General features: G+C 40.8%; 1 protein-coding gene across 2 annotated transcripts in view; it reads left to right on the top strand.

Moving 5' to 3' along the window:
- Positions 1-27,370, top strand: part of OSBPL1A (oxysterol binding protein like 1A) — a 78,169-nt gene that overhangs the window by 29,537 nt on the left and 21,262 nt on the right. Inside the window, exons 1-3 of one of the 2 annotated variants that reach the window (XM_058025775.1) lie at positions 775-910; positions 18,069-18,231; positions 25,093-25,249. In XM_058025775.1, coding sequence (XP_057881758.1) covers positions 25,158-25,249 — 92 coding nt within the window. In that variant the 5' untranslated portion in view covers positions 775-910; positions 18,069-18,231; positions 25,093-25,157. Of the gene's footprint in view, positions 1-774; positions 911-18,068; positions 18,232-25,092; positions 25,250-27,370 lie in introns of those variants that run through there. The other variant, XM_058025766.1, reaches the window with a different exon arrangement.

The raw sequence follows: 27,370 nt of genomic DNA, 5'->3' as shown, positions 1-27,370 counted from the left end.
CAGCATACCAGAAGCTACTGCTTGACTTATGAGGGGAGGCTCCTCACTTCAGTAAGCATAACCACAGTGAACGCACTTTTTGCTCTCTAGAGGAAACTTTATTTAGTGTTACTTATCACTGTGCTTTGCCAATTGTAGCATAATCGCGCAGTCTGCAGATGAAACTGCTAACGCAGCACTAAACCAGCCAGCTTCAGCCGTCCTCCACTTGCGCTAGAAATGGTGCATGAATCTCGGATCGCTCCGTCTGCCCGCCGCTGCTCCTTGCCCGCGGTGCCGCCGTGCGGGGCTCGGCGGGCGGGGGGCGCGGCGCGACGCGGGCTCCGGGCGGCCGCGGGAAGGCGTGACCTCCCCGCTCCGCACGGCGGGAGCGGCTGTGACGCCGCAGAGCCGGGAGCGGGGGGCGGGGGGAGCTTCCAAAAATAACCCACTGCGGCGGGACTCCGTGCTGCGGGGCGGCCCCGCACGGCTCGGGAGCCCGCACAGCCCGCGGGCCGCCCCGGGAGCCGCGGCGGTGCGCGCCGGGCAGCGCCCGAGCCCGGCGGCGGGGCGGGGGCGCGGCAGGGGCGGGCGCGCTCGCTCCATCAGGCCATTTTTAGCCGGGCTGGGAGCCGGCGTGGCCGCCCCGCCGTTCGGGGCTGGTTTCCTGCTCCTCCTGCGCCGCCGCCCCGCGCCCGGCGGAGCCCGGCGGGAGCGGCGTTGAGCGGAGCCGCGCCCCGGCTGCGCGGGGCGGCCGCCACTTCCCCGCCCCGCCCCGCCCTGCGCCGCGCCGGGGCGGCCGCGGAGCCCGCGGCGTGTGGTGCAAGGTGAAGGGGCCGCCCGCGGCGTGTGCCCGCCCGGCAGGGGCTGCTGCTGCTGCTACGGCCGGGGCGGCTTCCCTCGGAACGGCGCTGCCCAGAATCGTCCCGCGGTATGTAGCGTTCGTGATGGGCTGGGGGCTGCTCTCTGTGGCTCTGCTTCCTTCTTGACATTGGGATGAACCCGTCAGTGTCAAACCGATGCGAGCACAGATACTTTTTGCCAAATAGTTAAAACATGAGAGGGGAAAAGGGAATGTAACTTGGTTGCTTTAATCTGAGTACATACTGGGGCGTTGGTGTCAGAGGCAGCCTGCCCAACTTGAAACGTTTTCTGCAGTGACTTTGGCACAAGGTTAGTAAGTAGTGTTTCAAAGCAGGATTTGCCTTGGACTATTTCTAGCAAATATCAGAACCTACATTCCTAAAGCAGTTTGATTCTAGTAGTTTTTGCAACCTGAATTATTTTATGTAGTTGTAGGAGAAGTTAACTTAAGGTTCTTTTCACGGTATTCTCTCTGCTAGATTTTCTGAATGAGTTTAAAATTCATCTCTAGTACTTGAACTACCTGTACTGAAGCAGTGTGAAATTGATAGAAGAAAATTATTTATTTAAAGAAATTGGCTTTTCCTTTTTTGCCTTGCTTCTTCACTAACCAGTGCTTAGGTAAAGTGTGTAGATGAGTATCTTGACTCTTAAGTTTCGCTTTTGCCATCAAGGGTTATATGTAACAGTAAATTAAGAGCTCGTACAGCATGACTGTAGAACGTGTAGCAGTTGTAAGCTGGTTTCATTTGTAGTCTCTTTGTGGCTTTGATCTTCAGCCTTTGCAGTTGTTGTTGTTCTTTCCAGTTTGTTTTTGTCTTAAAAAGGGGACTTGTTTACAAGCTGGTGAAAAGCCTTAGCTGATGAGATAAGGAATACAGGAAAGGTTTCCTCACTTTTTCATTAACTGAGTTGTATATTTCAGCTATAAAGAATTTGTCATAACAAATTAAGCTTGTCACTTTCACAAAAACTTTTTAATGTCAATATACTGTGGGTCATAGTCCTTGAACTTAGTTATCTTTACCATGGCGTAATGTGCTATCTCTTGTATGTACATCCTGTAAATAAAAAATGTGCACACAGTTCAACTGGCAAATACCAGTCTCTGGAAGTTCAGTGCACTGCCTTAGTTTATTTCAGATTTCTTGGAATCATAATTGAATGTTAGATGTGTCTGTGTGTGTTCTTGTGAGTGAATGCTTGCATGCTCTTGGCATATAAATAGTTGTCTTTAATATATTTCTGATTTGTCTTCTGGGAGACAGGTATGAGCATGGCTGTTATCACTTAAACCTCTTTCCTACCTTACTGTATTGTGAATGAAGAAGGTGCCTGTAGGCTATGTCCAGATAACTCCTTAATGAGGAATTTTATTATCTGTTTCTTTGTGGGGGTGCAGATGAGGAGAGCAGTGATGAGAATCTGCAGTCAAGGGAGAAATGCTGATAAAGGCACCCTGTGCAAATCTGCTAGAGAAGTCCTGGCATCCATCAGCAGTCCTTTTCTTCCATCTGGCAATATCATCAGCTACATTAACTTCTATAAGGTCTTGGGAGCCTCTGGTGTGTATGGAAGGGAGAGATAAAGAGGGGTGAGGGACTGAAATAAAATCAGAGAAGCTAAGAAAAAGGTTAGTGATAAGATTTCTGAGTTAGGTCTAGTAAGGGGATCGTGTATTGGTTGGCTTCTGAACTAGACCTAGAACTATAGAATCCATACTCCCTCAGCTGATAAAACCAGTGCCTTTGTTTTTCTGATCTTTTCTCTTTTGTGTTTTGAAACAAGTAGCTAGCCCTATTTTTTAATTTTTATTCCTTTCAATCACTGGAGCACAGAGGAACTAATGTTGTCCATTCTGTTCAGCTCTTGCTGAAGGTAGCAGAGATCGAGGGAAAACCCCAGTGTGTCAAGGCCTGTAGGCAATGCCCTGAACAACTGGAATGCTGTTCAGGTTGTGTGCTTCTGGGAAGGAGAACAGTTTTCTGAAAAGTTGATGGTTGGACTGAACACAGCAAGAGCTGTTTGTTTTTGAGAGAATCAAGGTGTACCTACATCAAGAAAACCTTTCTTGGCTCTTGGTCAGTAACTGACTTGATCCCATTTCTTCCCTTCTCCTCCAAATGAGTGGAAGTGTACTAGGAACACCTAGTGCAGTTTGAATCTTGTTTGAAGGTTACAAGTTCAATGGAAGCTTCTCTATGCTCAGATGGGCTCCCTAGTAAAGAATGGTATTTTTCCCTTATGCAAGGAGCAGAGGATGTAAAATATTGGGGAATGCTGTATAGGCAGTGTGTATAAGAGAACAAAGCTACTGACAGGAAAGTCATTTGGTTTTTTCCCCTGCTAGAATGTGGACAGTTGTACTCATGCCTTGATGATTTGTGCTATACTAATTTTTGGGTTCTCTATATGCACATCTTTCATCTTGGCTAAAGCTCTATAGTGAAGATAAAGTTGGAGTAACCTGATAGTGAGATGTTTGTGGATGGCATAGTGTTCTTCCTCTGAAAGCATTATTACCAGTGTACTGCAGCCTTGCAGGTATAAAGCCAACTATAGATCTGTGAAGACAGTGTCCTTACTAGTAGAGGCAGGAGTTTAGCATGTCCAAAGTATCTCAGAGGTGAGGGAGTTAAAGAGCATAACTTCTTTTTTCTGACATTTCCCTAGAGCAGCCAAGATTCAATAGGTCACCAGAGTGGGAAGTGAAGCTAAGCAGCAGCCTTAGACAGAAGCTTTTAAGAATATTGAGTCTCCATTCAGGGGAAAGATAAGTAAATATTACTGCTGTTCTTTTATGAAAGGATATTATGTGTGTTGACAGAGTGCTTTTTTTTGAAGCATTTGATAGGTTTTGAAGCAGTTGGTAAGATCCTTGGGCAAGTGCTGGAAAGGCTTCTGGGTGAAAGATGGTTCTGGCTCACAAAAGGATGCTCCGATGTTACTATAGGGTAAAAGGCAAGTGCTTCTGGGCTTTCTAATACTGCAGGGTCCCAACTTTGGAGATTTTTTTGGTGGGTTTGGATTTTTTATTGTTTTCTTATTTGTTTGTTTTCTTCAAGATTGCTGATACAACATATCACCACCTGCAAGGAAGGAGGTTACTTTGAAGTGTACAAAGCGACATACTGACTTGTAGTGACACAGAGACTCTTACTGACCTGTAGCTCAAAGAGCCTGCATGGAAGCTGGTCAGACAGCTTGTCTGAAGGCATTCCCTGCTGCTCACTTTGTAGCCCAGCTGGAAGCCCACTGCTAAGCTGCTCTTGCACTTTTCACAGTGGGTTAACGCTTGGCCCATAGATGTGTTTTTTGTTGGCGGTTGTTGTTAAGCAGCCTTGTGTAAACTAACTTGGAATCCATTCATGGGCCTCTGGGGAAACACAGTGTAAAAACATACTGGTTTGAAATGAGACTCCTCCTTAATGTGCTTCTGCAGCTCCTGCTCTGAGGTTTACTTCTAAGGTCTTGTGTACCACTTGTTTGAGTAATTAATTTTTAATGCTGAGAAAACAGTCTTAGCTGAGGCTGCAGGGGGAAAAAACTGAGCAGCAATCAAGTGTAATGGAATAGTTCTTGATAGAGTAAGCTTCTCAAATATGAATTAGGAATTCTGTTTTCTATGAATGTATTTGTGAAATTATGCCCTTGTCTCCCAGCTAATGGAGACAAACAGAAAAAGAAATGTATAAGATGGATATTTTCTCTAAGTGTTTTCACTACTTAATGCTATGAGAATATTGTTTGTTTTTTTCTCCTGCTTAGAGAACAAACTGGAGTGAGAAGGGTACACACTTCTATTCTTCTGATGTCATTGTGATGTATCATGGCATGTAAAACTGATCAGCTTGTTTTCCATGTTCTGGTTTAATTTGTACCTGATGTGTTTTGGAAGAATGGTTGAAGAGCAGAGTTCTAAAACTTTTTTGCTCCAAGCCAACTAGTGTATTATCAGTTAAGGACTGGTAACAGTTCAGGAAAAAAATTAGGCCCTGAAAAAACCCAGGAGGCTGAATCTCTATGCATATCAACATATCTGTTAACTTTGTTTGCTGAGATTTTGCTTGGCAAGTGTGTTAGTTAATTGACTGCAGTCACAATCTGGCTAAGTGGTCTGGTTTTGTGTCTCAGCTGCATAAAACATCAGAACACCAAACTGGATAACTGTGGTCAAACGCATATACTAATTCTCTGAAGATGTATCTTCCTTCTTGACCTCTCTTTCTTGAAACTTGATTTATGAAAAATTAATATATAAGGAAATAAGGCCTCTTGTTCTATGTAAGTCTGATAAAAGCTATTTTATGAGAATAATAATTAAAAATAATAATTTCTACACATATGAAAAACAAATTTCATGTAGTCTATCCAGTATTGGGTATTGACACATGCTTTTGGGGGAGGAAGAACATTTAACTCTTTATTATGCATGTATTTTGTGTGAAGCTGTTTTAAAAGCAGCATTTCTGGGCAGTGTAAGTAACTTAAGGCTTTGTGCCACTTAACAGTTGTTCCATCATCTTAAGTTTGTCATGTAGTGAGATTTTAGTATATTTTAGTTTTATTGGTTTCCTTAAACATCAGCGATGCCAGATCTCTTGCCTTATGGGCTAATAAGCTGTCCATGTGTAGCCTTTCCTTGAGTAAAGGAGATTGACTGAATCTAAACTTACTTTTCTGATGTTCTTTCTCATTTTTTCAGTTGGCTTATTTTAGTCACTTTGGTTCCATGAAATACAGGGGTCTTCCAGCTATGAAGTAAAAATAAAAAAAAGGGATGATTTCCATTTAGACAGTACTAGTGTTTATGGGGAGAGTGTATTGTCCCTTGTGTTTTTTGTTTATAACCTAAACTTCACCAGGTCACAGTCATGGTATTTTAACCAGAACTGCTTTTTGGACTTTTTTTTATTCTGACTTATTAGAGCTGATACCATTTTTATAATCAGGGTAAGCAATGGTGGAGTTTGACCTCTTGTCTCGTTTTTTGGTGTCCAAATGTGTACTTGTTGGCCTCCCTCTCCTCACTCCCCTAGAAAGGCAGTGACTTTAAAAGCTTTATTTGTTTTAATATTAGTATTCAGAAGTGTGTTATCTCTGCTTGCTCTGCTGTCCACTGATGAAATGCCTTAGTGTAATGCTAGCTGCTGAGTCACTGGCAATATCACTAGAATTGGTAAATGGACTGTGTTTAGAAAGCATTTACCCTGAAAATAAATCACTGGTGTTGAAGTTTTCCTTGAAGGTACATGCCATGCCTGTTCATAAAGGAATGCTAGCAAACTCCTTCTCTACATTGCTTGTATTGTTCTTAATATCACTCTCCTTGAAATGCAGCAATAATACACTTTAATAATAAATGCTTTCAGTATTATGTATAAATGGGAAATACAGGCCTATGCTCTCCAGGTTGATTAGCACACACAAAACAATTTATGCTCCATTTATAGTGAACCGAATGTTACTGCAAATAAATGGTAAGGTAGAGCTCCTCTAACAAACAGAGTGTATCCATTTGTTGTGAACATCCTGATGAGGCCTGTATAAAGATGATGCCTGGCTTTCTAAGCACAGCCCTCATCTGAACATCTTGTCTTTGGGAGTGACACCTGTGATGTGCTTACCTTGCTTGCATAGCTTCATGTTGAGCCATTTGTAAGGTAAATGGACTCAGTGTTTTTTAATAGGAATGTTTTCCCTCCTCTCGTGCTTGTCAGGGCTACATTATCAATGTTAAAATGTGAACATCAATGCAATAACTCCTGGATCCATAGGTCCAAGTGCTAGTAGACTTTGAGAATGGCTTTAGAGCGTGCCTATTTGAAAGGGTCTGCAGTGTACCTTCATAATGTAGGGGTACTTTAGTAGACCGCAAACTTTTTCATCTGCTTCAAGGAGTTTTATGTTGCCAAAGCTACACAGCTTCCACAACAAAATCTTGTTCAAGTATGTTTGACCTTTAAATAGGAATACAGCTTCTTGTTAGTCTTGAAATATAATAGTGGTGCTATTGCACATCCCTCTTTTTTGAGTCAAAAACTACGGTGAGAGAAAGGGTAGAGAGAACAAAACTAATCTTGTCTGGAAATATTCAGTGTAAATGGTCAGAGTATCAGCCTCCAGGTCTTGTGCAGAGCTGCAGCAGCAGAAAAGCATCTGCAGGAACTTGGTGGTTTTCCCCTGATAGACATAAACTAATGAGATACCCATAAACAAGGCTTTGATCATTGTGGTGAGGACAAATCTTGAGTTGTCAAGATAGTAGTATACCTCCTCTAGCTAATGTGGTAATCCATGTTTGTCAGTAGTTTATACCTTTCTGTAAATCCCAATATTATTAATTGTGGATGTGTCCTGTGCTATGCATCCAAATTGGATTGTGTGTTTTTCCAGTGAAACACTTGCTGCAAGGTCAGACAAATCAAATTGAGGTTAAAATGAGCTGGCTGTTTCAGACAGCTGGAAACCTTAAACAGCAGGCATCTGTGCCTATGGATAGCAGAAATCTAGTTTTGTCTGACCTGAATCTCCTCCACCTCTGAAGCGACATTTGGGACTAAGGCCTAAACCCTAATTTCACAGAAGAGCAAAATGGAAATGGTTGAGGTTGGAAGGGACCTCTGGAGGTCCTCTGGTCCACCCCCCCTGCTCAATCAAGGCAACCTGGAGCTGGTTGCTCAGGACCATGTCCAGATGGCTTTTGAGTATCTCCAAGAATAAAGGCTCTATAACCTCCGTGGGCAGCCTGTGTCAGTGCTCAGTCACCATCACAGTGAAAAGAAGACATTTTGACAATCATAGAGGATTTCCTGCCTTTCAACTTGTGCTCATTTTTTTCTCTCCTTCCACTGGGCACTACTGAGAGGAGCCAGGCTTCAGCTGTTTTCTCATCCTCCCTTCAGGTATGTATATAGATGAGATTTGCCCTGAGCCCCTTCTTCTCTAGTTTGAACAATCCTTCGACATACAAATACTTAAGGGGCAGTCCAGTACAGTAGTGTTAGAAAATTTCAAGGAACCATGTGTCCAAGATGAGCTGATAATATGTGATCAGTGCTTTTCTAGTATTGTCTTTGTTTACACATGCAATTTAATGAATCTAAAAAATGATATGTCATTCTAGACTGTCAGATTCTGTTTCAGTTTGTAGTGGGGAGAATTTAGAAGTTTAATCTGGGGTCACTTCTTCCTCTGAACTATAGATGCTGCTGGATTCCATATAGGAGAGCAGTAAATAGAATACTTAACAGTAAATAACTTTGCTGCAATGTTCTTAAAAAATTTTTTTAAAAACTCAAACACAACAACAGTATAAAGTCTCTATCACATAAGGGCAAAAGTGTTTGAGATCATTCATAAGTAGAAAGGATCTGTTCCACTAATGAGAACATTTGGATTATCTAGTTCTGCACTGAATTTCTGTACTCCAGAGCATATTTATCTGTCTGCTCTAACTGCTGGACAAATGTCTGCATGACTGACTCTAATTTCAGGAAATGTCTTATTACCCTACCCCGGGCCTGGCTGAAGTCTGCTGGCTGTTGCCTGCTTAGAAGTAAGGACAAAAACAGTGTCTCAGAGAAAAATCATCCCTAAGAAGGGGCAATCTTCTTAATGCTCCAAGTCTTCTAAAATCTGAAGTAGAAGTGGGATTTTTGCATCTGTATTGGTCTTTGAAGTCTGATTCTTTAATATTGGAAATGTGGGAAGAACGTGTTCTGGACTATAGCAGAAACAGCAAAGAATGCTTTCCAAAGTGGATTTTATTTGGAGACAAGAACTCCAGCATTGCATTGTAAAACTCACTGTTGATTTCTGGCCTATGTAACATTTTTTCACTTCAATTTGGTTGGTATCCAAAATGAAATAAAAACTGGCAAGTGAGACATCTTGAGTTTTTCAGAAGTGCAGAACAACTGTACAGGCATGCATGTTTGTTTTGGAATTTCTTCTTAAAAAACCCGTCAGTTAGACTTAATGAATGATGAATAATTAACAAGATTCCCAATGCAGAGCTTGTACAACAGACAGCCAGCTTCAGAAGTGTTAATTTTTTTAAATAGGAAGCTGTTTTCACTGAGTCAACAATTGAGTCCAGCAGCACTACTAAGCCAGTAAGAGCCAACAATAACATGGCAAAAACATGACATTTGCTTCAAAAGAAAAAACATTACATGCACTTGCCATAATCCATTTGGGAAGAAGTGTGGGGGAGAGATTACAAAGGGGTTGATCAAAGTAATCAGTGGTGTATACAGAAGAATGCTTAAGGGAAGTAGTTAAATCAAAACTGCCTTAAGATCTATTTTCAAAACAGTCCTTAAGAATAAAAAGAAAATGTTTCCTGTATGCATTCTTAAGATCCCTTACATCTTAAAATCTGGTCTCTCTGTAGGACTAGCAAACTTCAAAGATGTCCAGTCCCTCAAAAGGAGAAGACAAAAAATGATCTCTACCAGATCTGAAAGCATGCAGCAGTGTGGTGTTCTGGTTCTGCTGGCATCAGTATGATAGATCAGCTTCAATGAGGCCTTTAGTTTGAGGAAAGTTACTTGTGGCATATGCCTCTGAGAACATAAACTCACTTAAACTCACTGGGGCAGCGAAATATCCTTGGGGTGTCGTTTATCTCGGGTAATCTCGTAGGTCTGCAACTCAAAGTGCGCTTCCCAAATGCGTGCATCGCTGCAGATGTCATTGACTCCCAGCTTGTTTTGGCATTAGTATTGGCAAGAGTGAATAGCAGCAATATTTAATTTCAGCATTACTCAGAATAGAAACAATACTTCACAGAAAATGACAAAAACAGAAGGCTTTTTCTTTGAAGTCCTGGTATTTGACTAATCAGTATTATAGTACTGGAACTCAAGTAGGGACAGAATGGGCTCTGGAGACTGGCAATTTCTGCAGCTTTCAAACCTAAGTGGACCTTACGACATTTATCAGATTACAGTTAAATTGTTTAAGTAAAATGGGAAAAACAAATACATTTGAGAGGAAGGCTTAGAATTGCCATTGAGTCTCACTTTAGAAACAAGCCAGAAAGAGCTTTTTTAGGTCTCGACTGTGCAGAAACACTTTGAAGAAAGCAGTTTCTCTGACAGAAACTCAAATCCAAGATTTTTAGCCAAAACCAGCCTTCTAATCTGTAATCAGCAATTAGTCTCTGCAGTTTGCTCATGTGCTTTTAGACAGGTTCCTGGCTGGGAACTGCGACATTCTCCACTGGTTAAAATTGCAGTGCTTCAACAGCCTCTGAATAAACACACTTTGACATAGCCAAATGTGGAAACAGGAGAGGGGAAGGAAGGCAGCAAGGTCCGTGTTGAGGAGGAAGTGTTAGTGTGTTAGAAGGGAAAGGTGGGAGGCAAACAGTCCTTGTCCCTAGCATGTGGCCAGTTCAGAAACTGTTGTTCCCAGCAGTTTTGAATGATGAATTTTTATATTAGACATGTACACCGAGATAAGGCTGCTGCGTGCTCTCAGCATCTTCGGCTTTTCTCTTGAATATCAGATCTCTTACAGCCTAAATGTCTGCCTGAGTTGACATGATCCTGCCAAAGTAAGAGTTCCTTCTGTGTGGATAGCATGACTTTTGCTTCTACTGCTGCTTCTGCTGTATTTTTCTAAGTTTTATGATCATACCTGATCCTTTCCTTCATTAGCAGAATTTAATTTATATTATTAAATCAAATATAGGGAGATACTACAACTCTGTGCTCAGAAGAATGAAATGTAACAGTTCCAAATCAACCCTGCTAAACTCGTCCTCTTGAACTTTGATGTGAATGTTCATGGTTGACTAACAATGAACTCTTGTGTTCATCTGGGGAATGACTGAGGCAGTCGTATGACTTGTTCTACAAAGTCTTTGCTTTCCTCTATAGACTTCGGGTTGGGATGTAAGAGAACAGATTACCAGGACTTTAAATTGGTATGTATGGGGTTTGGCTGTGTGTATGTGGGTCTTTCAGCCTTTGTACAAAAAGAAACTGTATTGGTGATGTTTTCTGTATATGGGTCTGAAAGCAAGCCAGCTGTTGCCTCCAAGTGTTTTCTCTTTTGAATATGATGATCTCAGTGAGATGTGGTACTCTGATGCTGTAGAGTCAGCTGGCTGGACTTTAGAGATGAAGACTGATGCTGTCTTGTGATACAGTAAATAACCATTTGCCTATCACCAGTGAGCTCAGCTTACCTCCTCAGTTAAGTGATCACATCTTGTTTTGCTTTTCAGTAGTTGGAGTAGCAGTAGTTTAATTCACTTTCACTTTCTAACTATGCTGGGTTTAGATGTGATAGATCTCTGAAGCTGGGTAACTGACAGGCTTATGGCACAGAGAGGGGGAAAACCTGAGCAAGAAGTAATGGCTGAAGTAAATCATGACCTATTTTGGATCAGTCCTCTGTTCCCTGGGTAAAGTCAAGGCTGTGATGAAGTTTACAGGAGCTGGTTTACTCCAGCAAATGAAGAGTTAGGATGCAAGACTTTAACATATGTTTACATAGCAGACATTTGTCACAAGTCCCTTGTGCTTGATGGTGCTGGGGAGTAGTGAGTCAGCAAGAGGTTCTTTGTAGAAGGGCTTGTGTATAAACAGATCAGAACTCTGAAAGGTTTGTGTAAAATATTTACATGCTTTAGGAATCTGGGGATGTCTTCATGAAATTGATTGCATCTGTTTGGGAACATTCTGTTGTTGCTTTAATGTGTGCTGTCACACTTGCAGTTTTTTGATGGGCCATAGGAGTATTCGTAAGTCACTCATTCCTTTATCTAGTGCCTCAAACACCTGAGGCATACTTGCAAAGCAGCATTCTGAAACTAGAACTGTTCCTGCTTTTTGGAGTGGAAGATTTAAGAGAAAAGCATGATTATACATACTCATATCATATACTGATGTGTGCTTAGTGGGAGTTAAGTCCCATGAGAAGAGGTAAAAATCAATCCTTTTCTAAAATTTGTTTTCTTTCTGGGAAACATCTGGGAAGTATTGAAGTTCAATTATGGTTAAAACTATGAGAACTTTTGGAGTGAGTTCTCCTTGAGAACAACTGGTTTCATTTTTCACTTCAGTAGCAGCTTAAGCAGCAATTTGGTACTATTCCAGGTAGCAGAAAGTCTTAACAGCACTTTTCTTAGAAGTCTATCCTGTAGAACTAGTGTTGCAGTAGCATGCTTTGAAGTTAGTTAGCAAAATATATAGAACTGTTTCATTTCTAAACAGACACACCTCGAGGAAAATACTCAGTCTTTATATTTCTACCTTTGTTCAAGACACAGAGGCAGGCCTGGCTTATTCTAGTGAGTTTTTTAGTTCTCATTCTACATTAATAGATTTACTCAGCACTAGTTCAAACTGGACATCACAAGGGACTGGCTTATGCAAGAAGGCACTAGCAATAGGGACTGTATTGTACTAACAGCAAAATTACAACTGTGCTTGTTAGAATAGACAAACTGTGTATATATCAAACTCTGCAGCGAGGTTGTGGTTTCCACTCTTTGCCTAACGTTTTTGGTAGGGGTTTTTGTTTGGTATGAAAATCACAGAAGGGACAGAGTTCTTGTTTTGGATTTCCAGTGCTTTCTGTGACGAGTTTTCTGTAGTGCAGTGTGTTACAGTGCAGTGCTAAGTTCTCTCTTTCAGTATAGTATGTCCTGTTGGAGTAGCTGATCCTGGAAACTATCAGCTTCAGATGAATAGATGTAGTGTGAAACAAATGGCAGGTTTGATTTGCTTTGCTTTATTATTGCACATATAAAGCACTGGGAGATGTTCGCATAAAAATCCCACTTCTACTATAGCAGTGTTTTTCTGATTCCTTGGTCATGTGTTAATTTCCAGCCAGGTATTAATCTAGCCGCTACCTTCCAGCTGAAACTTGCACCTCATTTCTGTGCTTTGTGGCAAATATCCCATCAGAAATGACATTTTGGGGGGATGGAATTTCTGTGGCAGTTGGACGAGGCCATTGATTTTGAAAAGCAAACCCTCCCTTCTGAGGCATGAGAGCGGTTGGTGAGGCGGTGTCACGGGCAGCTCTCCTGTGCTCAGCTTACTGCAGAGCAGGGTTGGTACGCAGTGTTCTGACATTCCAGCAGAGTCTGCCTTCAGATCCCCTCATGGTTTCTCTGTGAAAGAGGAGGTACTTCCTTTCAGCACAACTCTGAAGTCTGTGTGTTTTGGGCAGTCGCTCCTAGCACTGAGGTTGAGTGCCTGAAAATAAAATTCAGCTAAATCACACTGCAGTGTTGTGAAGTCTGTCTTTCCTCTCTCAGTCCAGGAGAAGTGGGATCTAAGGTATGCTGTGTTTTAGTTTACTGTTCTAATGTTGAAAGCATGTAGCACTGCATATTATTGGGTGTCTGTATTTGTTTTATGCCTTGCTCGCTGTATGTTTGCTTTAGTGCTTATTTTCAGCTGCAGTAGCATGTTGCTGAGATGATCAGTTATTAGCTGAGCATAGAGTGGTGTGATCCTTTCCTACCCCACAGAAGTGCCACTGTTGTTGTGCATTAATTTAAATTAAAGGCATCCAGCACCAAACAAAGCAAGTATTTTGTGTATTGTACTAAGATGTCTTCAGGATGGACAGAGAGGCCTTGGTTACAGGCTGTGCTGATATAGTTCAAGACTTTACCCATTAAAAAAGAAAAAAGGGAATAAAAAAGAGTGGTTTGGTGCTTGTTACTGGTCTCCTACCTACCTAAGTAAGACTGAGGGTACAGAACAGAGTGGGACTGGTGTATGTTACACACAGATAAGCTTTTTGATATTTTGGAATAAGCATATGAAGTTTCTGCCAGTAGTACACAATGAAGAAATTAACTTTTAAACCATGCTCTTGTGCTTAGCAGGATTTCAGATAATATGGAAGGCAATAGAGTATCTGCAAATAGTTTGTTATTTTCCTTTAACAAAAGAAAGAGCAGTTTGATTGCTAAAATAACTCCCTTCTACCATTTAAACTTACAATGTGGAGTTCACAAATAGCAAATTTTACTGTAGTGTTTACAGGAATGTTATATAGGAAGCTGTTGGAAGCAGATTTCTATTCAATTAAACCAAAAGTGAAACTAGCACCAGACCGTGGATATCAAACATCTTCAGCTGGAGAAGTATGTTTTTAAAAGTGGATTGTTGCACTGATCTAGATACACTGACAGAGAACCACCAAGACTTCAGTCTGAGGTTATAGCTATGTCTATAGCTGTAAGGATAATGATGGAGTGATTGTTTGCTTCTGTGAGACAAGGGTAGATAGCTTCCATCAGAAACAGGAAATCTGAAGTTTGACTGTAATACCATTCTCTTTGGAGATGGAGCAGGACTGATCTAAAGTGTCCTTGACTAACAGTGTGAGCACAAGCCCAGCTTCATTGATAACTATTTGCTGTGGTTCACAACAGCTCCTGACAGGGATAAGGTGGGAGGCCTCGCCAGTTGGGCATTGGGAGCTCAGCTGGCCTCATGCCGGGTTCACTTGAGCACTCGGTGCCACTTTCTGTGTAAGGCTCTGAGGAAAGCTGAGAATGCTGCTGGTGGCACAGGCATTGTGGGCACCAGTGACAGGGGTCTAATGGTGGCAGCCATTCCATGGTTGGAGGATGAGGAGCTGAACCCAGTAAGATTTGCCATCTGTCTCTCAGCTGAGGCACCACCATGAAAGGTACAGAAACCACAGCTGGATGACAAGCTGTGCCTTACTCAGGCTGTCAGTAAAATGATTATTCCAATACTTCCTCTTGCTCAGACTGGATTTCCAGAACTGTGTGTAACACAGGTATCTGCATCATTTTGGTGTGATATTTACTGCATTACATGAATATTTCTGTCAGTTCATAAAATTATTAAGATTCAGCTGATGCAACTTCATAAAATCAGGTGATACTTCACTGAAGAACACTGATCTCTCTGCAACCAGTTTAATAGACTGAAATGCTTCTCAGCTTTGTTGTTTTATGCTCTTCTTCCTGCTTATTACATGAATCCTACACTTTTTGTATTAATAACAAATTTTAAAGCTAGTCTGGAGGTTCCTTCTGTAATCTTGCAGATGTTTTTGTGTTGAGACACTGAAGAAAGACACAATGGGAAAGAAACAGCTTCTGCAAAAGGGATAAAGCTGAAATGCCATCTCCAAAAGTGGTGGTGGAGTAGCAAGGTAGATGGACTAATTCACCTCAGAATCCTGTTCATTGACCGTGTCTTGTGAATGAGAAATAGAGCATGGCAAAATCATGCAAAATGGAAATCTGCTGCTTACATTTTGGGAAAACTTATCACTCAGTTGGTCAATTACAATAATCTTATGCTCTGAAAGCAGCCCCAATCTGCCTGCAGTGTTTCATGTTAAACTGGGAAGAGAATGTATGTGATTCTGAGAAAGCAAAACAACATCATCCCTTTACATTCAATTTACTGTAAGTAGGTTTTAGGAGGTGAACTTCATTACTTTGACTTTTATTATTGACAAAATGGAAGTATCTCTTAAAGCTGCTTGGTGTTCAAAAAAACCCTGCTTATTTCAAGCAAGGTTCTTTCTCCTGTGTTGTTGAGTACGTCAGGGTTGTGCCAGCTTTATCTCTCCCAGCATTGCTTCTCTACAGGCAAAATCAATAAAATAAGGGTAGTAGAATCATTTTTAAAATCTTTTTTCATTCTCATGTTGATGCTGTGAAACTGTTTTGGTGCTTAAGGATGTGATGTTGTTGCAGTGTTTCCTGACAACGGCCCTCAAGGAATGACTAATGTAGAGGTGCCAGGCTGTAGAGATTGGTAGGGCAATCTCTGGACTCTGTCTGAATGTGTGTGTCCATCCCATAACCTCCATACTGTTGAAAAAAATGCTATATTATAACTTTTCATCTCAAGCCCCTAAATATTGATTAAGGGGGCTTTAAATCCAGTTTATTCAGTTATGAATGAACATTCCAACAACTGCAAACAATAAAATTAAGTGGGTTTTCTTTATTCCTTAGCTTCTGGCTAGCACCCTGTTGCTTATGGAACAGCTGAAAAGTTTGGTTCTTTGTTGCCTACTGGTGTATAATTGCTGTACTAGTAAGTGTCTGGCAATGAGGAGGTCTGGGAGCACACAGAAAAGTGAACCTTACTGTAAAGCTGGAAATTGATTTTACAAAAAGAGAATTTATTTGTAGTACACCTTCTGCAATTCTGACTAGCTCTACATTATGATAGGACAGAGCAACCTTAAGGTCAGGAAAATACTTTTTTGGAGCAGGTGTGGTCTTAGGCCTGTGTGTGTTGTTGCTTCTTTAGTCACACAACTGTGACTAAAGGATGCTGAAAGGGTCCAGGTTTTTAGATTGTTTCAATTTTATTTCAATTTTTAGATTGTAAGTTTTAGATCAAGATTTAAATCACTCAAATCACTTACCGAAGCATTATAGCATAATGGCATCTAATTCAATTGTACAAATACAGTATTATTGCAAATAGCATTTTCATAACTGATTTTACTTTGCTGTTTAATAAGAATGAAAAGTACCATTTTATTTTCAGGCCTCTATCCTCCCTGTATCAAGAGAGCAAAATACTGATGCTGTTTCTCTAAGCTGGTGGTTCCATAACTGTTTGACAGTGTACCAAATGTATTTAGCAGAAACTGCCTAATAAAAAGATCTTTTGCAATGGCATGTCTGATTTGTATGAAACATTGCAGTAATTGGCTTCATTGGTACTGTCAGAGTAAACTTTAAATGAAAGTGACAGTAACTAGTCCAGATTTTTTCATTTTGTTCAGAGTGAAACTATTAGACAGTAAGTGACTTACTGGTTTTTCTGCTTTCAATTAGCAACCCAATTTTATACTCTTTTAATTATCATTTAATTGGATTCCCCCCTTATACTCAGAGCCTGGCAGCCAAAACAGCTGATTTAGTATTTGGCACAACTGAGGGGGTGAAAATTTCTTCTATAAATCTTTCTCTAGAGGATATGTTTTCACCAGCATAGAAGCTCTTTTCTGGAAGTGGCAAATCTCTTTTAATATCTCCTTGCTAGCTCCTTTTGTGCTCAGCTCTGAATCCACTGTTTGAGAAGTGGTTATAACCGAGGGGGCTGAAGCCTCCAAAGTAAAGCTTTAATGTAAACTGTAACCAGAGAGGACATAGGAACAGTTCTTAAATTAGATTCAAAAAGGTAATGTTGGTATATGTGTAAGTTGTCCCTGTAACTGTTCCAAGAGATTAATTGTCATGTCCTTGCATGTTCTTAGTGGAAGGGGAATTAGTGTTGTAAACTGACCTTTGAGAGTAAACTAGAGGACAAGGCAGGGGTTGGGGATGCTTTCTAAAAGGGACTGGAAGGAAGAAAGGGCAAGACTCGATGGTTTAGGGACTGAAGGAGAGGTAGCAGCACGCTGAAGCCTTGTTGAGCTGGGAGAAGTGGCCATTTCTGAGCCTTCAGCCACAGCCCTTTCCCCTCTACTGGCAGACACAGAAGGCAGGGAGGCATCAGCAAAAAATAAAAAGAGGAAATAGGAAGGACATGTTGCTTTTCCATTACTAGTACTGAACTCAAAACATGGATAACATCATCTGCCCTGGAGCCCATTGCATGTGTGGGTTTTAAAAAAGGTCCACTGTCTGCTGGCTGGGCTTCTCTTTTTGTTAACTTCTGGCTCCTCTGCAAACTGTTCAGGGAGTTCAGAGGGAGGGCTGTTTATATCAACGTTAAGTCAGCTACCAGAGGAATCTCTTTCTTAACCTCCTTCTGTAATCTTCAGGGTTAAATGTTTTCAGCTCATAGTTCAGTTGTAGTTATTTGTAGCTGGCATTCACATTTGCTCTGTAATTCAATTTAGATGATGCTGCTTGGCCTAAATTGGAGCGGACTAGTAGAAGGAGCTTGGTGCGCGTAGAAACCGATCACTGACTCTGTAGCTAAGGTCATCCAAGTAGAGCTGTAAATATTTCCCCTCTGTTTTAGGGTATAGTTATCTGGCTTCAATTCACTTACAGAATTGTGATTGATACTGTCAGATCTTACATGTCAGATTTTTCAGCTACTAAAGATGCTGACTAACAACCTTATTGTCATCACACAAGTACTGTAATATTCTCATTAATCCATGCGGTTTCAGTTCCAGCTGTTTGCTAGTTATTTATTCATTAGAGTCTATTTTCTGAATAGCTTCCAGCTACACATTCTTCAGAGAGATGAGATTTTATTCATACATGTATCTACTTATAGGTGAGGAATTTGAAACTGGAGCATGAGCAGGAGAAAAACAAGATCTTGTCAGAAGCATTAGAGACACTCGCTACCGAGCACCATGAACTAGAGCAGTCTCTGGTTAAGGGATCTCCGCCTCTCAGCATCCTCAGTGAAGAGCAGTTCTATGATGCTGTTTCAGGTAAGTGGTGATGTCTAGAATGTGAGTATGTAGACAACATGTGTGTAGTGAATGCTTTGGGGGCAGGTGGGGTGGGGGAAGAAGGTGGAAGCAGTCTAACTTCAAGTGAAATCTCTGCCTTTCTAACACAGACCTAATTTTAGGAGTAAGCTTGGTGTGTTTTATGAGTAAGACTGTAAAAATTTGCCAGAGCTCACCTGCAGAATTGTATTGCTTCACCCTAGGATGACCAAAGGTTAGAAAACCACAGGACAGAAGTGAAAGGTCTGATTGCTTGAGAGTCTACACCCTTTTTTTTTAATAGCAAAACATAAGGCTCCTATTTTGGGAAAGATAACTGTATCTTGTAGCCTTCTGACTTGCTTTGTCCGTGGTGATGTGTGCTTTTTCCTTTGTTGTGTTGTTAAGACTAAGACTATAAAAATCCCTAATTTTTAGGGATAATGATATTAAGAAGGGCTTGTTTTATTTCAGTTTTGTGTACGTGAAGTGTTAAACGTGAAAGAAAAGGATGAATCAAAATCCTGCATGCATTTCTTAAATGTCTTTTCTTTCCTTATCTGTTCTTCAGTTGAATACCTTTCATAATTTCATATGCAGAATATGCCAATAGTTGGAAGATTCTGAGCTGCCTGAAATGATTGCAGCATGCATTTGTATAGAGAGGCTGTACATAGTGCATGCAGCTCAGCAGTAGCTCTAACTGGGTGATCCGGCAGCACACACCTGTCTACAACTACAAGGGATCTGTAAAAGCTTGAGGGTGAACATAATCTAACTGTAGCAGACAATTGGGTTGTGATGGCAAACTTCACTAGCAAGGATGGGGTTACTTTTTCAGTGAACTGAACTGTCTGATGCTTCTGACAGATGAGAAAAGCAGTGTTCTGAACTGAACAGATGAGAAAAGCAGTGTTCCCAGACTCCTTGGTAGGTGTTCAGCAGTGAGAAACTTAAGCCGTGAAAAAACAGGCAAAGGAAGTCTATGCACAGGAACAGTGAATCAACTTTGTGAAGGAGACTTTGCTCTTTGGCACAGCAGCAGATTTATCAAGCCTTCAAGTAGAAGAGACTGAGGAACACTAAAACAGGTTCTTCCTCTGGAACCAAAGGAACAATTCTGCTGAAAGGCCTCAGGCTCTTTTGATTGTCAACAAAGCAGAGAATAGTTCTTTATCTGATGCAGTTGGAATGTAGTCTCTCCAGCTGGGCTTGCCTTGTGCATATGAGAGAATATTAAGCTTTAAAGAGCTGCTAGTTGACGCATCTCATAACTGACCTGATCTCTAAATACTGTTGAATGAAAGTGTCCAAAGCCACCTCTCCTGTTGTCAGAGGTGGTAGTTTTGTCCTTGCAAGCTACAAACAAATCGTATCAAGTGGATTTGTAAAATTGGGAAATTTGCTGAGTGCGTATATATATACAAACATACCTAAAAAACCCCAAACATTATTTCTTTCTCCTTTGTGAGAAGCTACTTGACATAATTCATTTTAATTGCATTTTAAATAATTTTCTGGGACAGACTTACTTTCTTGGCTGTCTGTCAGTTTAATCAGACTGGTGTTAGATTCTCTTCTCTAGGTTGTTCACATTTAGTGCTTTGCAGAGATTAAGGTCCTTTCTGTTTCTGAAGGGGGCGGGGATGGGGAGGTGGCTAGAAAAAGGGAAATGTGATGTATTTTCCTGACTGCTGAATACATGTTACCACTTTCACTTTAAGCATGAATGGAATTAGTTTTTTGTTGGTATGGTTTGAGGAGAGGGTTTTTTTGTTTCTGGAAATCTAAATTGCTACAACTGTCTGCAAAGCTTTTGCTTAACCTGATTTGCAAACTGATAGTGTCAAATTATATTGATTTTGGACAAATAGCCATATTCATGAATTGCCTTTTGAAGTTGTGTGGGAGATTGAGCAAACACCAATGTATTTTAACAGGGTGATATAACAAGTTATAATGTCTGTCAGTGAGAAAATGGCACTACTTAGAGTATTTTTTCTATCAGGATGCCATCTTTTTCTGCTTGCAGTTCTATGAATTTTTAAATCCCTGCTGTAGGAGTGAGTTTAGAAGTGAGAGTGTTGCATAAGTAGGCTTGCACTTTGAGCTGAAGAATTGTTAGTTTTGACTTGACAGGTTGAAAAAAGATGCCACTGCTCTTTATTTATTTGTTTATTTAATGTTTTAAAAATAATTTTTTGTTTAGTCTCAACAGAAGTATCACTAATGGGGCAATTCAGAGCAATTTTCAAGCAGGTTTTTGAGGAAGAGGTGTATCAAAAAGGATCTAGTCAGTGCAGCAACTACTTGTCCCTATTTGCCATGTTCTAGTTCACATTGTAGAAAATTCCAATTGCTCCTGAATGAAGCTGAATCAGAAGATACAGTCCAGCTCCTATTGGAGCTCAGTCTATGGCAGCAGAGTAAGAGCAGATCTGAAGAGAACAGCACTAGAAATGTATCTGGTTTGATTGTCAAGTCCTCAGCACCATCTGTTCCTCTTGCAGATCTGCTCCAGCCCGATCCATGCTACCTGCTAGTGTTGGCATAGACTGAATTGTTCACTGTTAAAGTCTGTGGTGTGTGGTTCTGTTTGTAGAAATTGTGGCCAGAGTTACAGAAATATCCTCTTCCTTTTCCAAAACTGGAGTGAGGAAAATGTTTGCAATGTGGTAAGATTATTTACTGGTGTTGATTTTCTGAAGTCTCCTTTCTTTGAATCTTTAAGTGATATGCTGTTATCAGTACTTTTTGACTGTTGCAGTAATTCCTAAATCCCTGCAAAGAGAGAGAAATTAAAGGAAGAACCTAGAGAAAATGACAGTTATTTGTCTTACCAAAGCATGATATCCAGTGTTAAGAAGAGCAAAGTTAAGGGTGTTATTAATCTGAACTCTGATAGCCATAGGTCAGTCAGCAGCACTTCCCGGCGGGGTGATCCGCTGATCATGGGCGTGGTGGAAATGTGTAATTAAACTCGATACCACACAGAGTGCTGCAGCTCTCACTTTCAGGATTGAACGCTTAACATGTGTCAAACTCTTCTATGTTTAAAGCAGGGTGGGGTGGAACAGAAGGGCTCTGGGGAAGGGAAGGAGCACTGAACAAGTAGCAAAATTCAAGAAGACCAATGCATCTCCTAGAGAGGTGGAGAAGTTATTAGCTTTGATTAATGCAGACCAGGAGCATATGAAAATGGTAAGGAATGCAGAGGTCATTCAAAAGGCTGAAAAATGGCTAAGCAGGTCAAGAATTGAAGGGTAAAAGTACTTCATTTTTGCCTTTCAGATAAGATTCCCTTTTCATTTGCAAATTGTGCACCCAGTTTGGGAAGAATTTGGATCTTCCTTTGTTTTTCTCTTTTAAACAGGTTTTATCTGAGAAGTGGGGTTTTTTCTGCAAACAGGATTTTTGTGTGTGTTGAGAGGGTTATTGATGGCTTTGCATACATGCAATCTTGCAATAAAAGCAGTTATTTAGCTACAGGAATATTTAAATACACTAAATACTGAAGCTAACCTGTCATAGTATAGCTTCTGCTGGTATCTAGCACTACTGGGTGCTGTGTTTATAAATAACTCTCCTAAATGGTACAATAAGTAGCAGACTACATCCCTTGTTGTTTCCTAGTTTGTCTACAGTAATCAGATCACTTGAAAGTAAAAATGATACAAAAAGCAAACAAACCTCTTGCCCTTCCTTCCATGTTTAGAGTAGTTTGTCAAGTGGCTTTTTTTGAACATGTACCAAAAATACTTCACAGCCTCTGTGAGAACACTGCTGCCTGTCACTTCTTGCCTTGAATAGAATTAAAAGAATGAACTCGGGTGTCTCAGAGGGATGGGAAACACCTGGTCAGACCTGAAACCCAACAGTGCTAATGGTTAAACACTATATTTCTCAGGTTTATTTATTAATCAAAAATACTGGCCAGACTTTCCTATCTGCATCTGAAAACTTACCAGTTGTAGCAATAGGAAATGAAGTCCCTTGAGTTAAATTTCTTTCATTGCTTCTGCTGTTTCCCTGTGCTCTCCCACTTTTGCAAAATTTAGCTGGTGTTTGTACTATTACTCTTTCAGGTTTTGTGAGCTGGAGAACTTCCTAGTCAGCCTGGTCTTGTCTCAGGGATCACTTTAAAATTTTGGCTTCTGTACAGGGACTCTTATTCCTTCTCCCCCCTCCTCAGCCCACAACCCCTTAAGTTCAATTAAAAAAAAACCCCTTCATTTTCTCCTAGTCATCTGTTTGACAGCTGCTCTGTAGAAACTTGTGAATATAAATCTTTTTTTACAGTGACGGGGGAGTATGCAAATCTTAATTCAGAAAAGAGTTCGCTGCAAGTGCACAGGGAAAAGCTCAGTTTGAGTTGCCTGTTGATCTGTGCTCACAGAACAGTACCAGGCTTGTGCACTCTGGCATCCTAACAGTCTCTCAAGGCTTGCTAAATTTGTTGGGTTAAAGGAGGTGGCTGAGGTTTAGGGATTGGAGACTGAGATTTTTGATGGCAGGTACTGTTGTAGATGTACTTTCTCTGTTTCTCAGGAAAATGGGTGAGGTTTCTCTAGGGAGCAGTTTCTTATAACAGTTGTGTTTCATTCTTCTACTGTTTCTTCTTGTACAGCATGGTATTCTTGCATTAGGTAAGGCTCATGCCCTGAGGAAGGCTGTGTGATCAGTGTCTACAGCTCTGGAGAGGTTTGCAGGTGCAGAGCTCAGTCCAGCAGAATCCTCTCTTGGCACTGTAAGGCCAGCATGAGGAGAACTGAATGTGTCTGGTATTTAAAAATCTTTGTTATACTGAGAATTATATCCAAGAGTGACAGGCAGTTCTGGTGAAGCTTATCTGCTCTTGCCTTTCTGCTCTGGAGTCCTGGGTCTGTTGCAGAGACTCAGATTGAAGGAATTTGCACGCTAGGACTCCTGTCTGAAAGCAAGACAGTCCTGGATGATACAAGAGAAGAAAGGACCCTACAGGAGCCAGCCTTTCCTTTGTGTTACTGGGTTGGCTTCATGCTTTTCTTGTCATGATAACTGTTGGCACAGTTGAGCAGCTCTTTTAAAAGAGGTGGAGTACATACCTCAAGGAGCTTTATAGCTTGTTGTGTGGTCAGAAAGCTGAGGCCCCACTTGGGTCACACTCCTAGAGTCTCTTCCTCTGCAGTATTTGGATGTGCAGGAAAATTCCATCTTCCTGGCTACCTGAGTTTAGGATCTCTGGACAAATCTGTATTTTATGTAACAAAGTTGTCTCAAGTAAAAATGCTTTTCCTTACCCTACTTGTTAAATATAGTACCCACCAAACTAATGCTTTGATATGTTATGTCATAACTTGGCACAGAACTAGACTGACAAATTTGGGGAGAATTGTGAGAAGATTCTCTGGAGTGCCAGTCCACTTCTTTAACATATCCTGAGCACCAGCTGGCAGTTCTTTTCATTCCCTAGCAACTGGCTTAATTTCAGAACTGTCTTGATGAGGATAGGCATTGATGTTTTAAGTGAAAAATCTCATTTATGCTTCTAGATATCTCTCTCTAGAAGAGATGGAGACATAGTGACATAGCCCATCCATTTATCAGGATTCTGTCCTGTTCCGGACCCTTATGTGATCTGGATATGGTACAAAGTCCTCCTATCTATATATATATGTATGTATATACATACACACACCCTTCAGCAAAGCAATATATAATTTGCATGTTCTGGAGAAGCTACTGGCATAGCTTTTTAAAGACAAAACAAGAGAGCACCTGGCATTAGACAGCTGTGAGCGAGATATTCTTTTGGACTCTGTGCTACTTCAGCAGATTTTGATTACTGGTTTTGAATTAGAACGAGTGTGTGAGAGAATGGCTAATTTTGCAGTTATTTCTCTGGGGTTTTGCAGCCAAGAGCAACAGCATATGCTGGAAGCAGTACATAGCAGGAATATCATCTACTGTAGATTGGGTGTACGTTTTTCAGGAACAGTGAGGCTTGCATTAAGCTGTTTGCCATTCAGTGTGGTACCTGGTTTCTGCTAAAGAATTTTTCAAATGAGATTGAAGTTAATGTCTTGACTTGTTCCCTCACTTCCTGGAACTTGCAATTGGATAATCCTTAGATAATCTTGTCAGGTTTGAAAGAAAACCTAACCCAAAAATACAGCCTTTGCCAGGAAATTAGTACCTTCTGATTTGGGGCAAGACTGTTGTTCTCCAGAGCTGGACAAACACTATCTTACCAAAACACTGGTTGGAAAGAAGGTTTTGTTGTTGATGTTTGGTTTAGTTTAAGATGTGATGTGGATTGTACTATTAACCTGCCTTCCACAGAACAAAGTTTATCTTGTTGATTAGTGAGCTTATCACGTAGACTTTGCTGGGACCTACGTAGTTGGTGTTATCTATATGATACATCCTTCTGTTCTTTGATACTTGTTCAGTGAGTTGGAAAGTGAAGGTTGGTGAACAGCACTGAGAGTCTTAGAACTTACACCTAACTGAAGAAGGAGTCACTACTCAAGGTACCTGTTTGTTTGGTAGGGTACTGGCATCTGGTGTGGCATCTGTATGGCACTGGCACTTGTCCTAGGCAAGGTCTAGTAGCTTCAATTTAATAAATATGCCAGATTTTGGCTCAGTTTGGTAGAGGATTTTTAATGTACTGTGGTGTTGCTTATTGTGCAATTTCTTTATGTCTAGATGCTGGGCTGCAGCAGTCTCTGGCAGTACTAGTTACTTACCAAATGGATGCTGTCATCAGGACACAGTAGGCTACTTAGGTTTCAGTTTTGTACAAGGCAGGGAGATCTGTTAGTGACTGAAGCCTAGCACAGGCGGTAGATTCATTAACATGCACCTGCTCTTTTGCAGATTCGGAATCTGAAAAATCATTAAGTGGGTTTGAAACAGCAGCAGCCTACTCCTTAGAGGACAGCATGGATTCAAAAGATACAATAACTTCAAGCATGTCTGAAGAAAAGGTGTGTGGAAGTGGGGAGGCGCTGTCAAACGGAATCAAAAAACACAGGTAGGATGTTGTCCATTCTTAAAGTTCTATAATGTGCATTAATGGTAATAGACCACAGCAATCTCTGAAAAACTGACTTTAAAACTTTGCTAGGGATGATTGACAAGTAATTGGTTGTGCTATGATTTTATAAAGACTGTTTTTCCAAGGTGTGCTCCTTTGCATCTTGATCATCCAATCTAAATAAGTAAAAAGAAAATATATTGTGCTGTTTAAAAATGGACACACTTGTTTTTTATTAGATCTTATTGAAATCTATGTGGATTTTAATTCCTTCATTTATCTTTAATGACCTGTACCTCCTATTGCCTCTTTAATTTCGAGTTATTTGATCCTTCTGTTGGTATCAGGAATGAATGAAAAATATTGCTAGCCTGGCATCAGAAACTCAAATGTGAACAAAGGGAGTCTTATTCTAAAAGTCTCATCCATGTTTTATGTGCTTATTTTGTGTTGTCAAATGATCCATTTTTGTTTGTTTCCTTGCCGATAAAGGAGGACAATAGGTCTGGAGTTAATGAGATGTAACAGACACCACTATTCTCCAGTTTCAGTGAAAGGGCAATATAACATTTGTGCTACAAATAAAGCCAGACTTCAGCATGTTTCAAAGAGACTATTCTGGAAGTGTTTTGGATGTACAGGATGATGATGAGGACACCACATTTCTGTAAAACCAGGAAAATAATATGTAATTTTACAGGAGGAAGCTAGATAGGCTTTAGTTACTTGGTGTCTTGGTAGTTCAGACTTCACTTCAACTTGCTGTTGAAGTGAGTTGGTAGCATCAGACCTGATATTTCAAGGGTCGACCTGTGCGTGTCTCATGCTAGACAAAGACTGAAGCAAATGAGGGCTTGGGTGGAGGAATGAGTGTTTTGGAGAGATAACATAAACCAGCTGACTAAGCATGTTGTTTTGCTCTTGTGCTGTTAGCAATGTGGTATTTATGGCCTTGGCTAAGTGCCTTCCCTAATCAGAGCAGGAAGTTTGTGAGTGCGGAGGAAGCAGTAGGTGAAGGTGGACATCTGAATTCACTGCCTTGGAAACAGTGAGGAGAGAGGATGCAGTATATAATGAACATGAAAATGATGGTGCATGTTGATTTGCACTGTATCGAGGAGTTCAAACAGGAATTACTCTTCCATCTACTATAAAAAATTACTTTCCAACTTCTTGTGATGCTGCACAGTGTGCTGTCAGAACTGCAGGGAGCAGGTGACTGGAGAAGCATTTCAGAGCTCCTGATTTTATGAAGAGTAATGAAAAGTAATAAACAAGTACATCTACCTCAGTTGTTTCTCTGAGCTGCCTGTCTTCTAGTAGTAAAGAGAACCTAGGATGTTGGAGTAAAATGGGTACATAAATTTGCTAATAATCTACTGCTAAAGAAAAGTGGAAACTTTTTTGAATCTGTTTTGCATTTAGATAAGAATGTATGGCCTTATTTTATGTGACTAAATGGCTATAGAATACATGGCTGTATTTTATGGGATTAAATGACTATAACAACATTATAGATTGAGCTGTAATGTTAGGCTTTTTTACCTGGCACACTGGGAGTTGTCCCCAAATATATTGATGCAAACTCTTTCTCCCCAGAAGCTCAGACAATTTAAACTTTGCCTCCAGGAGAACCTTCTCAGGGGATGTGAGATGTGTGGTATTTTTAGCCTCTTTTCTGAGGCTGTTGGTAGTAGCCACGTTTGGCCTGGTACAGCATCTGTTTCATGTGACCTCAGAACTGTGCTACCTGCCTGGAGCTGCTGGCTCCAATTTGTGCCTGTTTTGTCAGGGGGTCTGGTTCTAACTGTGTGCATTGGTCAAATAGGCACTGCCTGCTTTGCCACCTGGGGCCTTTCAGAGCAAAAACTGTAACCTCTTGATGCTAGGACAAGTGAGGGATTCAGAATGTTTTAACATCACTTAATTCCATCCTTACACCCTTGAATTTGCTTATAACTTTTACTTTTTTTAACTTCTGTTTGTGTTAACCACATGGAAACAAGTCCCTTGGAAAATAGACCATATTAATTTCTTTTGCTTTAAATCTTGGTACCCTCAGATGAGTAGAGGATCTGTGCCTTTAGGCTGCACATGAGATTACCTGACACTGTTCAG

This window comes from Melospiza georgiana, chromosome 1 (genome assembly GCF_028018845.1).
Source record: "Melospiza georgiana isolate bMelGeo1 chromosome 1, bMelGeo1.pri, whole genome shotgun sequence".
Classification (NCBI taxonomy): Eukaryota; Metazoa; Chordata; class Aves; order Passeriformes; family Passerellidae; genus Melospiza; species Melospiza georgiana.
The sequence above is the reverse complement of the archived record's forward strand: the minus strand, read 5'-3'. Positions and strand labels throughout refer to the sequence as shown.